Source organism: Ochotona curzoniae, unplaced genomic scaffold (assembly GCF_017591425.1).
Source record: "Ochotona curzoniae isolate NIBS_2020 unplaced genomic scaffold, NIBS_Ocur_1.0 contig_2210, whole genome shotgun sequence".
NCBI classification, from domain to species: Eukaryota; Metazoa; Chordata; class Mammalia; order Lagomorpha; family Ochotonidae; genus Ochotona; species Ochotona curzoniae.
In genome coordinates, this window is record NW_024465369.1 from 33,185,772 (window position 1) to 33,203,979 (window position 18,208).

The following is an 18,208-nucleotide window of genomic DNA, read 5'->3' on the forward strand; positions in this document are numbered from 1 at the left end:
TCATACTTACAAAGAATGTTACAGCTTACAAAGTTAATTCATAAATATTATTCTATTTGGCCTTCACAACAACTCAGTGCTATGACAGGAAATACATTATTATCTCTACTAAGTAGACGAAATAAAACCAAACAACTATGAAGTAAAACTGAGAGCAGCAGGGCACTGAATTTTTCACAAAACTATCTGGCCTCTTGCATGTGTATGGAGAATGTATTCCTCCTTTTATAGAAATATTATTATATGGTTGTAATAGCCACTTCCTCAAATCCTCTGAGGAACAAGGTAAAACACAAGTATAAATTAAGAGGGGGAAAAAAACCTACAACAAAATAAGAATGCTTTTTTCTTTTTGGTAATTTTACTATTATTTTTCTAAAAGTCATTATACTATATTTAAGGGAAATTGTACCTGATAATAATGTGCTCTGTGACATTTAGAAATTATATTTGGTGGCCAGCACAGTGGCCTAGTGGCTAAAGTCATTGCCTTGCACATGCCGGGATCCCATATGGACGTTGCTGGTTCTAATCCCAGTGGTCCTGCTTCCCATCCAATTCCCTAATTGTGGGAAAGCAGGCGAAGACAGTCAAAAGCCTTGGGACCCTGCATCCACGTGGGAGACCTGAAAGAGGCTCCAGGTACCTGGCTTCAGATAGGTGCAGCTCTAGCCATGGCAGCTGCTTGGGGAGTGAGTCAGCGGACAGATCTTTGTCTCTTCTCCTCTCTGTATCTTTGCAATAAAAATAAAATGAATCTTTTAAAAAATAAAAATTATATTGAAAGTTCTACAACAAGGATAGTCTAAAACTATAATTTCAGTTCTGCAAGATGAGTGGGTTTCGTATTTCTTTTCTCTAAGTAAACAAAATCTTTCAGGACTAGTCATCTTTTTATTTGCAACAGGTAAGACAAATTCCGCGTGATTCTTTATAAGGATCGTAACAGCTGGTCAGTTACTAATCGATCTACTGATAAGGTGCTATTGGAGGGTGACTTTGAAAAAAATGATTGTTTTTCTCTTCACTTTCACAGTCCTATGGATACCCGTTGATTTTAGTTTTATGCCTTAGCATTATGACTAATTTCTTGTGTATCACTAAATCTAAAAGAAAAAGTATCTGGGTATTTTCAGTACCTCGTTTGGTCTTGATCTTCAGGAAGGTCATCCTAGGCACTGGATAGTCTGGGAGAGGCAGGCTCTTTCACCGGCTGTACGTGAAGGCAAACTCAGCGACTGATCTGCTCTGGGTTTAGGTTCCTTCTCTCAGATACGACAGGGCATATTAGTTGCAGACTATCATCCTCAAAGTTCATTTTAGCTTTTGCACGCATCATCCTAAGACCTCTTGACAAACACTTGTTCTGAGAAGGGATTCTGGTATAGACAAAATCGTGGGAATGTCTGTAAAGTGCCTATAAAACGTGGTGTATGGTCCGCGAGAAACTGCGTGAACAAGTGCTAACTACTACTCGGGCCAAACAGCAGAATCAGGTGGTAACTGTGCGGTAGTTCAAGCCACTGTGAACTGGAAACTCCAAAGATGAAGTCGGGGAATTATTAGGTAATGATTTCATTACTGGATAGTTGCCTGCTACATTAAGAGTGAGAGCGGAGTGCCTACACATTGCCCTGTATAGCGTTAAAAACATCCGAGAAAAGCGGTACTGAAAAATAAATATCTGCAGCAAAAGTAGAAAAAGTTCCTCTCCTTCGCTGCTGAAAACTCAACCCCTACATTTCTCATAGGTAAACTGGAGGGTCGTGACTATAAGCGAGAGTGTTCAACCAACTCCCCAGAACATCTCTTGGGGGCGAGGGGAGGAGGGAAAGCAGTCCGGAGGTGTCTGCGCTACAAATCAACTCCAGAGAGACGCTCCTTCGGCCAGCGTACTCCTCCAGAGAAAAGGTTCCAGCCGCAGCCCCCGTCCTCCCCCTAGAAGGTTCTAGCGGCAGCCACCCTCCTCTCCACAGAGGCAGATCCAGCCGCAGCCTCACTTATCTCCTCAGGCCTGCAGCCCAGCAAAGGGGCACTGGCGGTGTCAAGGCAACAGTCCGCGCCGCCTTCGCCGCGCGAGCCCCGCCCCTCGGGGCCCTTCCGCCACTGCGCGACTCGAAACTTCTTCCCTTCACTGGCTAGCGTTACGCTGGGGTGGGCGGGACCAAGGCGTGCGGCGGTGAGGTCACTTCCGGCCCGGGAGCGCGCGGGTTGATTCGTCCTTCCTCGGCCGCGGGTGCTCGCTGCTCGGAAATGGCGGGTAAGTTCCCGGGAAAAAGTTTACCAAGGGGAGGAGGTGGCCCGCCTCGGGAGAGAACGGCCGGACGGCGATGACAGTGGCCGACTGGAACTTTCGGGCTCTCCCCTGTGTTCCGAAAGGCCGAGTTCTCCGGCTGGCTTGCTGTCGGGCCGCGCCCCCGCCCCCCGCGGCCCGGGCTTCGGCGGCCGAGGACCGGAGCGGCGCCCGGGCGGCTGTCGGGGCTTCGTCTCTCCCCGTTGCTCTCTGCTTGGCGGGCGTTCCTCGCCGGTCCGGCGCGGTGCTGTCTGAGGGGTCCCGAGTGACTTCTTCATCGTCCCCTCGCTCTCTCACACTTTGATATTCCCCGGAGTCGCATGTAGATGTTCCTTTGAGACGCGAGATTCCTGCGCTCTCCCTTCGTCTTAAACTTCTGGAAGTAGTGTCGTTCTGTTCCTCCCACCTTTTCGTTTTCTTGTGGGGTCGCTTCAGTTTATAGCGTGTCGTGACGTATAGTGGCCCTGTGTAGGTGTGTGAACGCTGTTTCGGTGTGGGTATAATCTCCCCCCCCCCCCGCAGTTAACACAGCGTTCGAAGGGATGGACAGTGTCTATGTCGTTGGTGAATTTTCTGCCCCCTGCCCTTTTAGTTGTCCGGCAACAGGTTTATAGGTTTGCGGGAGATCTAGGGATGTTTAAGGGACTAGGATTGTTCTGCAGGACTGTGGGATCTTAGCGCACGCTAGTGTCACCGAAGGATCAGGTTAGATGTACGTATCTTAAGAACCACATCTAGATTCGAATCTCAGCTCTAGCACTTAGTAGTTGAGTGCTTTCAGACAAACCTCTTAGCAAATGAGTTTCTGAACATGAAGCGGAGTTGATAACAGTACCTGTTTATGAAAGTGTTAGTTAAGCTGACACATGTTTTCATGTGTTAAATTGGTTCTACGTAAATGCTTTCCGTGGATGCAGGAATCTCAGTTTCATAGATTTGGGCCATCCATGTTAACCAATGTGTTTACAGAGCTAGCAGTAATGGTGAAGTCTGGATTTGAAACCAGGAGTTCTGACTTAATTAACCTCTGCTGTCTTAAGTCCTTTCCATTTTCATTTTATGTATGTTTAACCACTTTTTGAAGTTTGTGGTGTGTTATTGTACTTCTGCTTTCTTTCTTTTGCTAAGGTTTGTTTATTTTTATTGGAAAGTCAGATACACTCAAAGAGAGAAATATACTCCATCTGCTGATTCATTCCCCAAGTGGCTACAACGAGCTGGAGCTGAACCTATCTGAAGCCAGGAACCTGGAGTCTCCTCAGGGTTTCCCATGCAGGTGCAGGGTCCCAAGGTTTTGGGCTATCTTCTGCTGCTTTCCCAAGCCGCAAGTAGGGAGCTGGAAGGAAAGTGGAGCAGTGGGGACAGGAACCAACAGGATTCTGGTATGTGCTAGAGGAGGACTTTAACCCTTAGGCTACCACGCCGTGCCCTGTACCCCTGCTTTCTGCTCATGACTCTTATTTCCTGGATTTTTGCTAATTATCATTTTGTGAAGAGTTACTGTCGTCTTTATTTAAGTTTTTCTTCATAATGATTTTTTTTCTTTCTACTGTTTGTGAAAACAAATAGTAATGGGTGGCCACTTTATAGTAAAAGCATTTGGTCATCCCAAAGTTAAAAAAAAGTGCAATAAAGTAGACTTTCCTTCTTATCCCTCTTCATATCCTCCTTGAGATAATCCATGTGTTGTTAGTTTTATAGTTAGTTGATCTGGAAAGTTTTGGGTAGAATTTTTCTAGTATTAGAAATGCAGTTCTTTCTTAATTACTTTGACATTCCTTGTTTCTTATATCTGATATTCTTAGATCTGAAGTAGTGGGGTCCTTCAGCATTATATTTGTTTTTTGAGAAGGCTACTCAGCTATAAAATCTTGATTTGTGTAAGTGTTAAGTCTTCAGAAGTTTAAGTAGTATGTCAGTATTAATTTTTAGGCTTATTCACTTATTTAAAACGTGCCTGTTTAATAAGCATCTGTTTCTAAAGTGATTTTCTGTTTTATAGTACTGGATATGTTTGTTGAGGAATATGCAAAAACTGACCTATGCTTTTTGCTTACCCTTTTTCCACTTTTAAGAAGGTTTGACTATTTAAATCACTTCCAACCAAACCTTTCAAAAACCTTTTTTTTTTTTAGGATTTGGTGCTATGGAAAAATTTTTAGTAGAATACAAGAGCGCAGTGGAGAAGAAACTGGCAGAGTACAAATGTAACACCAACACAGCAATCGAGCTGAAGTTAGGTATGTATGCCATTTCCAGGTGATATGTGCTATGTGTACTGTACATGTATGTCATCTTTCTTTCTAAATGTATTATTCTTAAAATTTTATTTGAAAGGCAGTTACAAAGAGAGAGGGAAGAGAGGTTTTCTATCTACTGGTTCACTCCCTAAATGGCCACAACAGCCATGTCTGAGCCAGAAGCTTCTTCAGGCTCATTACTACAGATCTGGATTAGAGTGTAGTAAATGGGACTGGAACCAGCATCCAGACTAACTCACCCTTTCTTTTTAAATTTAAGAGACAGTTTGTGTGAATGTATGGCCTTCAACATGAATTGATAATTGAACTCATTCAATTTTTGGAAAGATATATATTTTTTAATTGGAACAGCAGATTTTTTAAAAATTTTATTTTTTTATTATGTTTACATAGTTGATCAGAGTGAGACTATTTTTTCCAAATCTTGCCCCTTCTTCCTCCTGGATGTGGGGGAAGGGGAAAAATTAGGGGAGAAGCTACTCCCAGCCTCACTACCACCCTATTACCTGGGGATGGGAACAGCTGCCTGATGCCATTCCATGGTCCTGATGTGGAGCGTGCTTCAAGGGCTCCACATAAGTAGTTTGGTAGTTCTAAAATGCTGTCTAGCTCACCAGTCCAAAGATGAGGAAATCCTTCCAAGGTCCATCTGCAAATACAGTCCACCCCAGAGTCTGCATTCGTCCAGATATTTGCTGTCAACACTTGACTGATGTAGTTGAGCAATTGGTTTTTGCCATACTACCAGATGTCCTCTGCAGGCCCCAATGGACTGCCATATCCTCCATGTGCATCTGGGCATGCTGTCCAGTGCTCCAGCTTAGCTACTTAGGAGGTCCAGTTCTGACACATGCATTCCACAGTCAACCCACAGGTTCTGTGATTCTCCCTGTAGTTGGAGTTCTGAGTCCAGCAGTTCAGTTGGGAGGATCTTTAAAGAGACCTCATCTAAGGTGATCCAAGACCTGACTGTTGTGTATGATTGCCAGTGTAGGGTCCAGCTCAGTTCGTCACCCACATCGACTTATACACACAGTGGTAGATGTAATTACTAGGTCAGTTTTATCTCCAACTTCATCTCTCTCTCTCTTTTTCTTTTTAAGATTTATTTATTTTATTGGAAAGGCAGATGTTCAGAGAGGAGAGACAGAGAGGAAGATCTTCCAGCCGATGATTCACTCCCCAAGTGGCTGCAGTGGCCTGTGCTGCTCCGATCCAAAGCCAGAAGCCAGGAACTTCTTTCCGGGTCTCCCACGTGGGTGCAGGGTCCCAAGGCTTTGGGCCGTCCTCAACTGCTTTCCCAGGCCACAAGCAGGGAGCTGGATGGGAAGTGGAGCAGGCGGGATTAGAACTGACATCCATATGGGATCCTGGCATGTTCAAGGCGAGGACTTTAACCATTGCACTATTGCACCAGGCCCTCCAACTTCTCTTAAGTAAACCAGCATATACTGTGACCCAGCCCACCACATACTGCCCTCATGCTCACTAATAGGACCTGCAGCCTAGTTGGGGCGACCCCCAATAACTCCTACCAGACCTGGTCCCAGCCCTGGTTCCTATGCTTGCCAGTGTATGCAGTAGAATAGCCTAGTCTGTCCCGTATCCCATTCACCTCTCAAACACATCAATGGGCACTGAAGCCTAGCTCAACCCAGCCAACCCCACTGTCCAGCCCACACTCATGCTCATAGATGCCACCACCTGTCTAGCCAGGTGCACCCCCAGCCCTGATTCTCTTGCTCGCCAGTGGGAGTTGTAGGCCATCAGAGAGGTGCTTACACCTTCCCAAACAGACCCATTCCCAGCCCTGAATCTTGCACTTGTCAGGTGGTTCTGCAGTTTTGCCTGACAGGGCTTTTCCCGCCTATCCCGGGGTTTGTCAGCTAATGCTATGGCAAAGCCTAAGCAGCCTGCACCTATTCTGGCCTATGCATGTATCAGTTAGTTAGCCCAGCCTGGCTCTTCCCTCCAGTCCAGCTGACATGCAGGCCAACAGGTGTTATAGAGGTGCCTGGCCTGGTCTGCTCCCGGTTCCAGTACTCACACTCAGCAGTGGGAGCAGCAGCTCAGCAGGAGAGACCCCCGAAGGCTCCCTACCAGGCTTATACCCCACAAACCCCGGTTTCACTTATGCAGGTGGATACTGTGGCCCAGTCTGGCATGGCCTGCCTCATCTCAGCATTTACTGGCAGTTGCTTTAGCCTGTTCTGGCCTATCCTGCCCCCAGTTCCAGCTCATGCTGGTAGATGCTGTCGCCCAGCCCCCAGCCAGCCCCCAGCCCCAGCCCTAATGTGGACTGGCTGGTGTTGCAACCATCCCATCCAGGTTCTCAGATCTGCCAGTAGGTGTTATGTCCAGCCTGTTAACACATGTATACTGGTAGGTGCAGTAACCTGGCCTGGTCTGGGCTGCTCCTAGCCTCGGTTCTTGCATTCACCTACAGGGACTACATTCCTGACAAAGGAATTCCTAAGCTCCTCTGTCAGGCCTCCTCACGGTGGCAGATCTCACATACGCAGGTGGGTAGAAAGGCAGATTTTCACAGAGGGAAAAGTCTTCCATCTGCTGGTTCACTTCCCAGATGGCTGCAAGGAGCCGAGCTGGTATGAAGCCAGGAGCTTCTTCTGGGTCCCCCATATGGTACAGGGTCCCAAGGGTTTTCCCAGGCCACAAGCAGGGAGCTGAATCAGCAGCCAGGACACAAACCAGCACTCATATGCCATGCTGGCCATTCATCAACCTACTACACCACAAAGCTGGCCTCATATTTCATGGAATGTTGTTTGAGAGATAGCACCCCACACAAACCAAGGTTATAGATAATCGCGCGATGTGATGTGAGCTGCATATCAATAGAGCATTTTAGCACCCAAGCGATTTTCAGTTAGCACTGAAAACAGCTGCTCTGGTACCACATGCTGCAAAGGTGAATGTGACATTTTGGGGCTGCTGCAATGGCTCCGTTAGCTCAAATGCCAGGATCCTATATGCATATTCTTGTCCTAGCTGTTCCACTTCCCATACAACTTCCTACTAATGACCTGGGAAAACAGCGAGGGTTGCCCAGATCATTGGGACTCTGCACCTGTGTGGAGACCTGGCTAAAAGTTTGTAACTTTGGTTGACTCCGCTTCAGCTGTGCCATTGGGGAGTGAACTAGCAGATGAAAAATCTTTCTTTCTCTTTCCTTCTCTCTGTAAATCTGCCTCTCAAATAAAAATAAAATTTTAAAAAATGTATTTATTTGAAAGACAGTTACAGAGAGAGCGAGCACTTGCTTTCATTGGCTGGGTTGCTCCCCAAATGGCTGCAACGGCCAGGACCTGCAGGTTCTTTCAGTTTCTCATTTGAGTGCAGGAGCCCAGACGCTTGGACCATCCAGTACTTTCTCAGCTACATAAACAGGAAGCTGGATTGGCAGTATTGGCACTGGTATTGGATGCTGGTATCACAGGTGGGGACTTAGTGTGGCATGCTATGATGCCATCTCCAGCTCATCTTGCCTCGCACTGAGCAAAGTCTGCTGTGGCAGATATCTACACAGCAATGCAAAGTTGTTAAACATCATGCTTATGCTGATGTCTGTTATTTTTGGAGAAGGGGAGAATTATGTATAAGGTTATTTGTAGAATGATATAACTATGAACATAATGGGAATATAGTTTATTCATCAGTAGAGGAATTAACTTTGGATATGGGTGTGGAAAATTTCTACTGTGGTAACAAGAAGGAGAATATATGAGAATGGCTACAGTAAATTAGAAAATGGAGGTGTGGCAGTCTGAGTAAGATTTCTTCTGAATGTTCCTGAGTCATAAGTGTGATAAGAAACAAGGTCATGGGCCTGGTACTATGGCCTGGTGGCTGAATCCTCGCCTTGCAACAACCAGGATCCCATATGGGTGTTGGTGTCCTTGCTGCTGCACTTGCCATCTAGTTCCCTGCTTAAGGCCTGGGAAAGCAGGAGAGGTTGAGTAGGAGCTTGAGTGAGCTTGGGAATTACGTTAGGATTGTCAAGCATTAAGGGCCTACTTTAAGTTAGAGTTTGTGGGTGTAAAGTGACATCATCCGCATCTGGATGCAGGGGTGCAGCAGGTGGGTATATAATCAAATTTTGAGGTTTTACCAGGTTGCTGTGACAAGTTACAGCAAAGGAACTGAGGATGTTTATGGGGGAATGAGAATATTGATGAGCCGTGAAATTCTAATATGAAAAAGGGAAGAAAAGTGAGTATATGAATGAGCTTTTGGGGGAATGGTGAGGTTGTGTTCAAATTAGTTTGTTGGGCCTGGCGCGGTGGCGCAGTGGTTAAGGTCCTCGCCTTGCACGCCCGGGATCCCATATGGGCGCCGGTTCTATCCCGACAGCCCTGCTTCCCTTCCAGCTCCCTGCCTATGGCCCGGGAAAGCAGCAGAGGACGGCCCAAAGCTTTGGGACCCTGCACCCGCGTGGGAGACCCGGAAGAGGCTCCTGGCTTCGGATCGGCCTAGCATCAGCCGTTGCGCTCACTTAGGGAATGAATCATTGGATGGAAGATCTTCCTCTCTGTCTCTCCTCTCTGTATATCCGCCTTTCCAATAAAAAAAAAAAAAAAATCTTAAAAAAAAAATTAGTTTGTGGGCCCAGTGCAGTGGCGCAAGTGGTTAAGGTCCTCGCCTTGCACGCCCGGGATCCCATATGGGTGCCGGTTCTATCCCGACAGCCCTGCTTCCCTTCCAGCTCCCTGCCTATGGCCTGGGAAAGCAGCAGAGGACGGCCCAAAGCTTTGGGACCCTGCACCCACGTGGGAGACCCAGAAGAGGCTCCTGGCTTCAGATTGGCATAGCATCTACCGTTGCGCTCACTTAGGGAGTGAATCATTGGATGAAAGATCTTCCTCTCTGTCTCTTCTCTGTGTATATCTGCCTTTCCAATGAAAAAATAATAAAAATAAATCTTTAAAAAAAAATTAGTTTGTTGTAAGTCATGTTAAGGGTTGGAATGTTAGAATTATCAGGAAATAAAAGAGGTGATGCTTAAATGGTACAGTATTTGAAGTAAACATTTCAGGGTGTATGTTTGTCGGTGATATGAGCTTAAGAACATGTCATGGGAATAAATGCCTGAGATGCAGTAAAGATAGCATTTCTTGGAGGAGAAATCCAGAAACAGATGCTGGGCGGAAAAATTTATTTTCATTAATTTTTTTTTTTTTTTAGGATTAGTTTATTTTTATCGCACAGTCAGATATTCAGAGAGGAGGAGAGACAGAGGAAGATCTTCCATCCAATGATTCATTCCCTAAGTGACCGCAACAGCCAGTGCTGTGCTGATCCAAAGCCTGGAGCTAGGAGCTCTTCCGGGTCCCCCACACGGGGGTGCAGGGTCCTTAGGCTTTGGGCCATCCTTAACTGCTTTCCCAGGCCACAGGGAGGGAGCTGGATAGGAAGCAGGGCTGCTGGGATTAGAACTGGCACCATATATGCAATCCTGGCATTTTCAAGGCAAGGACTTTAGCCACTAGGCCACCACACCGAGCCCCTATTTTCATTAATCTTGAAGTTACCAGGATTTAGATGTACTGTAGGAGAGAGTAACAGTGAGTGGGAACCAAATTCTTCATTGCAAGAGGGAAGGATATGAAACACAAGCATCAATGCTGTTTCTTTCTTACAATATGGGAAATTATTAGTCTTAATTCAGCAATGAGGAAGAAGGAGGATACCCTGTTCTAGCAGTACGAAGGGATGGGAGAGAAAGCCGTCATTGCTTGAGAGGTTTTCAGGAAGACAGTGTCCTTAGGAGAAAGCCAGGTGTACCAGTGAACTGTTAGAGCGAAAAAGTAGTAGGACAGCATTCAGGAAAGAAGTGTGGGTTTGGGGTGTGGGTTGCCTTTTTTTTTTTTTTTTAAGAATTCTTTATTGGAAAGGGAGACTAAAATAGAGAAAGATATTCCATCGACTGGTTCACTCCCTAAATGTCAGCAGTGGCCAGAGCTGAGCCATTCCAAAGTCAGGAGCCAAGAGCTTCCTTTTTTTCCCATGTGAGTACAGGTGCCTCAACTTGAGCCATTCTTGACTGCTTTTCAAGGCCCCAAGCAGAGACCTGGACGGAAAGAAAAGCAACTGGGACATGGACTAGTACCCATATGGATGGGACTGTAGTGCTTACAGGAGGGGAGAATTAGCCAGTTGAACCCTGGTGCTGGGCCCTGGCATCTGACATATTTTATAATGTTGAGACCTCTAATGTAAGTTGGTGATGCTGAGAAAAATGCTGTCTACACACTGTGGCTACTCTTATGTTTTAATATAATTGGGGTGGGTATTCTGTTGCCGCAGGTTAGGCTGCCACTTGGGACACCCACATCACATTTCAGAATTCCAGTTCAAGTTCAGGCTACTCTACTTAAGATCCAGCTTCCTGCTAACGTATCCTGAGAGGCAGCAGGTGATGGATTAGTTGCTTTTGCCACCCTAAGGGAGACCTGGGTAGAATTCCTGGTTTTTTGCTTCAGTCAGACGCAGCCCTGGCTGTTGTTGGCATTTAGATAATGAATCAGCAAAGGGACCATCTCTCTTGTCTTTGACTGCTTTTCACTCTCAGTTCTGATTTTCAAATAAATTACAATACATAATTATAAATGAAAACTTTTTAAAGTTTTTTTTTTTAATTCAGTGTGGATCAGGGAAAGATGTACTGGCCAAAACAAATAAGATTTTAATTATCTGAAGAACACATGATTATGAAGAAACTTATATATAGCTTAGAATATAGTTGGACAAGAAAGCTTTGGTTCATCTACTCCATGGAATACTACTCAGCTATTAAAAAAAACAAAATGCAGTTCTTTGTGGCTAAATGGGCCCAACTGGAAACTATAATGCTTAGGGAAATGAGCAAATCCCAAAAGGTTAGATACCACATGTTTGCCTTGATTTAACTTGTAATTTTTGTTTGGTTGTTGGTTATTTTTTGAACCTGTCATTGACACTGTCTCAACCCAGATGTTTCGAAGAATGGAACTTGCATTATTTTTAACATATTGTTTACCCAATACTATGTCAATCAATTAATTCCATAATGTTGTATATTGATACTGAGGTTTTGTTGGGGCTTTTAACTGATCGGATCTGTACTCTGTTAGCCCTATCTTCAGACTAGAGAAGGTCTCCCCAAGAGGCCACTGAACTTATCTGGACAATAAGATGCTGGACTTTATGCTAGATATGTGTTTGCAAGGAACGAATCTCAACTGAACTTGAACTGTGGTTATGCAACAAGGTGGAGGAATCCACCATGGGGGGAGGGGTATGGGAGGGGTGGGGGAAATCCCCAGTGCCTATAAAACTGTATCACATAATACAATGTTAACAACAATAAAAAAAAAAAGAATATAGTTGGACACATGGAGAAAATATGGCATCATCTCTGATTCTGAGCATTTGTATCTGCATTATCAGCATCTGTTACCAGGTTGTACATATGTTAAATGTTTAAACATTTAACTTAAACTTATCTTTTAAAGATTTATTTCATTTTTAATTGCAAGAAAAGGAAAGAGATTTCCTACATCTGCTTGTTTACTCCCCAAATGTTTACAGTGGCGGAAGCCGAGCTGATCCAGAGCTGGGAGCCAGAAGTTTCTTCTGGGACTTCCACACAGCTACAGGGGTCCAAAGACTCGAACCATCCTCTGCTGCTTTCCCAGGGAGCTGGATGGGAAGTTGGGCAGCTGGAACCTGAACTAGCACCCATTTGAGGTGCTGGTGCCACAGGTCGTGCTGGTCCCTTAGCTATTAAACTTTTAAATATTGACTAATGTTCTTTTGTGATTTTTAAAGTTTTGCTTTAGTTCAGAAGATGTATAGATGATTCCTTCTCTCATGTATTTCATCTAACAACTACAGCAATGATAAGTGATTCTGAGAACCAGGAAGCACAAGAACTATGTATCGGAGTAGAAGTAGCAGGAAATAGACTCAAAGGGAAGGTTCATTGGAAGCTCTATGATATATGTAGCAGTAAGGTCCTGTTTTAGTGGTCTAGGCCCTGGACCTGTTTTTCTGCAAAAGTAACAGTGAATTGGATTTTCCAGTAAGAACAATTGTTAATGCTTGTTTTTAAATTGTTTTTTATGTTGTATACTTTTTTTTATTGTATTAATGTATGCCTTTGGAAACAATTTTAAAAGAGATTTATAGGGCCCGGTGCGATAGTGCAATGGTTAAAGTCCTCGCCTTGAATGCCCCGGGATCCCATATGGGTGCTGGTTCTAATCCCAGTGGCCCTGCTTCCTTCCTACCCAGCTCCCTGCCTGTGGCCTGGGAAAGCAGTCCAGGATGACCCAAAGCCTAGGGACCCTGTGCCCGCATGGGAGACCCGGAAGAAGTTCCTGGCTCCTGGCTTTGAATTGGCTGAGCTCTAGCTGTTGCAGCCACTTGGGGAGTGAATCATCGGGCAGAAGATCTTCCTCTCTGTCTCTCCTCTCTATACATCTGCCTTTCCAATAAAAATAAATAAATATATTTTTTTAAAAAGACATTTATATTTATTTGAAAGAGTAATGAGGGTGGTGAGAGTAGAATCTTCCATCTGTTGGTTCACTGTTGAAATATCTGCAATGGCCCAAGCTGGGCCAGGCCGAAGGCAGGAGCTTGGAATTTCAGCCATGTTTCTCATGAGTGCCAGGGGCCTTGGGCCTTCTTTTCCCAGGAGCCTCATCAGGAATCTCAAAGGAAGTGCAACACTAAGGACTGAAACTGCTCATATGCGAGGCAGACACTGCAGATGGTAGCATAATCTTCTATTTCATGATGTAATAGTACACGTTTTGCAGAAAATTTGAGGAGTACCTGAAGTCTGTAAGAAATAAATATTACCCATAATGTATCACTCCAAGGAATCACTTCTGTATTACAATGTAGGGTGTTTCCTTGTGGTATTTTTAATTGTATATTTTTTACTATTTCTCATGAAATTGGGGTTACAGTGGCATGTTTCACCCAATTGTACCTGTGAACATATTCCCATTTCTGTCAGTAGATATTCCAAAAAACCTTGATGTTTAGTTGTAGAAGTCATTTTATGTATTTACTGTAATTTATTTAGTCTTCTCATTGTTTGACATTTGGATTGCTTGCTTGCTTTACTCTAATGAGTACATGGCAAAGACTTAAAAATATTTAATGTTTCTGACTTCTGGGAGAGAATTTGTACTTTGTATTCTCATATAACAAGGCTTCAAAAAGCTTATGCAAAATGAATTAATGTTTTAAGTACCAAAATGTTTAAAGTACCAAAAAATGTTTTAAGTCCAAACATAGTACATTTTGAAGACCTCTTAGAGAGTGTACATTTAGATATGCCAAATTGGTTCAGCCTTAAACCCATTTCCAACTTATAATTCTTGTTTGATGTGAACCAGATTCAATGACAAAATAGTAAAGCCTTGATTATTTGGATTACAACAGCACTCAAAAAGCCAATCTGAAATATAGAAATAATTACCATGGCTGGGCTTATTACAATATCTTTTCAGCATATCTGTTTTTAAACATTAGAGATGCAACTGTTGAGAATTTTTAGGCTAATCAGCCTAGGCATACTGGACTACACTTTTTTAACTGAAATTACAAAACATAAGAAAATGCAACAAACTAATGAATATCTATTATTTTACTTTTTCAAGTCTTAAAGATTTGTATTTGCCCAGGCCTTTTTTTTTTCTTTCAAATTTTATTACTAACATTTTCAAACATGTAGAAAAGTTGAAACATAGGTCAGTACTTGCTATATATCCAACACCTAGATTTATTCAGGAGTTAGTATTTTCCATCTTTGCTTTGTGTGTATATTTTTGCTGAATTATTTGAAAGTAGGTTTCTAGGGCTTGGTGTGAAGGCTCAATGACTAAATCCTTACCTTGGACATGCTGGGATCCTGTATGGCCACTGGTTCTGGTCCTGGCTGCTCCACTTCCCATCCATCTCCTTGCTTGGCTTGGAAAATCAGCAGAGGATGACCCAAAGCCTTGGGATCCTGTGTGGTAGATCAGGAAGAAGCTCCTGGCTCCTGGCTTCGAAGTAGCCACTTTGAGGAGTGAACCAACGGCTTGAAGAGCTTTCTTTCTGTGTCTCTTTCTGTCTGTATATGTGCTTTTCTAATTAAATAAGTCTTTAAAAAATAGATTTCTGAACTTAATGATATAGCACAAACATAAACATCTCATATACATGATTATGAAGCCATTCACACCTTAAAAATTCACAGTAATCCTTCAAAATCATAAAATTCCTGATTGCTTCTAAAATTCCTTAATAGTCTATAGTAATTTATTTAGGGACCAGTTTTCTGGCACAGTAGTTAAGCAGCTGCTGTGTGAACAACATCCCATATTGTAATACTGGTTTACTTCCCATCAGCTTTTTAGTAGTGTGCCTGGGGGAAGACAGCAGAAAATGGATGAGTACTGGACTCTGCTGTCCTTGTGGGAGACCAGGATGCAGTCCCTGACCTCAACCTCCGCCTGGCCCAGTCCTATCCGTTGTAGCCATTTGGGGAGTGAACCAGCAGGTGGAAGATCTCAGCCATTTCCTGTCTGTTTCAAATAAGTCAATAAACTTTTCAAATAAGCTTAGACACAATTACAGAACCTGTGCAGATGTCCTGGTTCTTTAAAATTTTTCCCTGCAGAACAGAAAAACACATGCAGTTTTTCTTTTATTCCTCCTATGCCGCTGATTTATTTGAAAGACAGTGACAGAGCAACAGAGATCTCTCACCTGTTGGTTTACTCCCTGTATTACCATAACAGTTGGACTGGGCCAGGCTGAAGCCTATAAAAATTAGGAGTGCAGTCTGGGTTTTTCATCTGGGTAGCAGGGACAGTACTCCTTAGTGGGAAGCTAGATTGGAAATGATGCTGGAACTTGAACTTAGGTACTCTAGTTTGGGTTGCACATGTCCTGAAAGGCACCTGGACCACTGTGCCAAAAGCCCCCACCCTCACTGGTTTGTTCGGAGGACCAGATTCACTGCACAGTGCTGCTGAACCAGCATTCTGAGTTTGTGTTATGTAACTGTAATTTGTTCTATTGTCTTCTGTAATTCCTGTAAATTGGGAAGTAAAATGCTTCAGTAATTTAGGGTAAACATTTCTTGGTAAGGAAACATCATAAGTGATACTGTATATTCATACTACACTGAATCAAGAGGCTATGATGTTGATCTCTTCACAAGTTATGTGAAGTTAGACCACCTGGAAAGTGGCAGAAGCTTACCCAACTTCATCTTAGATTGGCCTAGTTGAGGCTATAGAATGTCTTGGCACAGAGTATTCTCAAGGACACAGGAGACAAAGGAGTTTCTGTACTATCTGGTAAGTGTATTTTTAGAGGGTATTTAAGCAGTAATTATAAAATTATTTTGCCACTCTACTTAGTGTTCTTCTTCAACATTTCTCCCATGTGTATACTGTAAAGGTACAGTCACACACACGTAATTAAAAGATTACTTTAAAAGTTTGCTTTTCACTTTGTTATTTGAAAGGCAGAGAAATGAAGTGGGAAACATGTATATGGACAGAGCTCCCCTCTGCTGGTTGCCTCTGCAAGTACCCACAGTGACCAGGGCTAGGTTAAGGACCTAGGAGTGTAACTCAGGTCACCATCATGGGTGGCAGGGACCTGACTACTCGTGCCATCACCATTGCCTCCAAAGGTCTGCAATAGCAAAAGGCTGGAATAGAGAGTTGGAGATGGGGAGTGAATACAGGTCCTCTAGTCTGGGACACAGGCATCTTAACCACTTAGCCAAATGCCTGCCTCAAGGAGCATTGTTTTCTTTTTATTATTATTATTTTTTTTTATGATACAATTCCATAGACTCTGGGATTTCCTTTACCCCCTCCCCAAACTCCCTTCCTCTCAGGGATTTCTTGTGTTTATTTTTAATAGAAAAAGAAGTGGTAAAAAATGTCATCTAGCAGCCAAAAAGATGCCCATAACATGGGCTTCATCTAATTCAACTGATTGTTTTCAAAATGCTTCTTACAGCATTCTGTTTTCAGTTCCTCTATGCTGTGGTTTTTCTTAAAGTTTCTTTTCTTTCTGTTCTGATTTTTTTTTTGTTTGGTTTTTGTTTTTTGAATTTTTCTTCTTGCTATGCATTGTGCATATAGACACAAAATTAAAGATGAAACCTGGTACCCTGTCTCATCTAGTCTTCTAATTCTTGGAATAATTAGTTTTGACACTGAAGCATTCATTGTAAATAATTTTCACTTTTTAATCTCATAAAAATTGAGTATAATTCATAATGGAGAGTGGCCTCTGAAGTAAGAAAAATGTTGATATATATTAGGTCTGATGAAATTCTTGAAATGAAAATACCTGTCACTTTTAATATCTGTGTTTTTTAATTCTTTTAACAGTTCGTTTTCCTGAAGATCTTGAGAATGACATTAGAACTTTCTTTCCTGAATATACCCATCAGCTTTTTGGGGATGAGTAAGTAACTAAGTAAAATGTTTGCAATCAGTATAGCTTTTTTAGAAGTAATTTTTTTTAAGTTTATAATCAGATCTGTTCCAAACTAGTGGTTTTTGTGTAGTTTATCTTGAAACAACTATTCTAAAACAAGATTTTATTTATTTGAGAAAGCAGAGTGACAGGAAAAGGAAGATGCATGTTTTTCCATCCATTGCTTTGCTCCTCAAATGCCTGCAGTAGTCAGGGTTAGGCCAGACCAAAGCCAGGAACTCCATTTTTGTTTCATGCAAGAGTAGCAGGGACCTGAGCATGTATACCATCATCTACTGCCTCCCAGAGTGTTCTTAAGAAGCTTAATGGTGGGGGCTGGCACAGTAGCTCAGTAGGCTAATCCTCTCCCTTCAAGTGTAGCATCCCATGTGAGTGCCAGTTCATACTCTGGTGGCTCCATTTCCAGTCCAGCTATTTGCCTATGGCCTGGAAAAGCAGCAGAGGATGGCCCAAGTCCAATGGACCCTGCACACATGTGGAGTACCCAAAAGATACTCCTAGCTCCGGGTCAGCTCAGCTCTGGTCATTGCAGCCTTTTGGAGTGTGAACCAGTAGATGGAAGATTTTTGTTTCTCTCTAAATCTGCCTTTCATTAAAAATATATTTTTTAAAACTATTGGAAGTAGAAGGGGACTCAGTCTTGAGCCCCCTGATATGAATACAGGCATCCCACATGGCAGTTTCACTTGCTGAACCACAATATTTTTTTCACAATAAGATTTTGATTTGTATACTACCTCCTGTTTGGTGCTATAAATGTATTAGTTTATTTAATTCTCACTACGGTATCAGTAGTAGTAGTATCTGCTGTTTTGTACACTGGTGCAGTTGGGTAATTCCCTAAGAACATATGAATGGTTGGAGTTTGAACTCTAGAGTCCATCACATAACCACTACATTTTTTGTTATTTATTTTTTAAAAGATTTATTTATTTTTATTGGAAAGTTAGATCTATAGAAAGAAAGAAATATATAAAGATATTCAGTCCACTAGGTCACTCCCCAAGTAGCCACAGTGACCAGAGCTGAGCTGATCAGCAGTCAGGAGCTTTTTCTGGGTTTTCCATGCAGGTGCAGGGGCCCAAGGCTTTGGGCCGTACTTTGCTGCTTTCCCAAGCCACAAGCAGGG

General features: G+C 43.1%; 1 protein-coding gene across 1 annotated transcript in view; it reads left to right on the forward strand.

The window, feature by feature from the left end:
• The first annotated feature begins 2,193 nt into the window (after nucleotides 1-2,193).
• HAT1 (histone acetyltransferase 1) overlaps nucleotides 2,194-18,208 on the forward strand; it is a 45,232-nt gene continuing 29,217 nt past the window's right edge. The window contains exons 1-3 of the mRNA XM_040971715.1: nucleotides 2,194-2,260; nucleotides 4,429-4,533; nucleotides 16,971-17,046. Of these exons, the coding sequence (XP_040827649.1) occupies nucleotides 2,254-2,260; nucleotides 4,429-4,533; nucleotides 16,971-17,046 (188 nt within the window). The 5' untranslated portion in view covers nucleotides 2,194-2,253. The remainder of the gene's footprint in view (nucleotides 2,261-4,428; nucleotides 4,534-16,970; nucleotides 17,047-18,208) is intronic.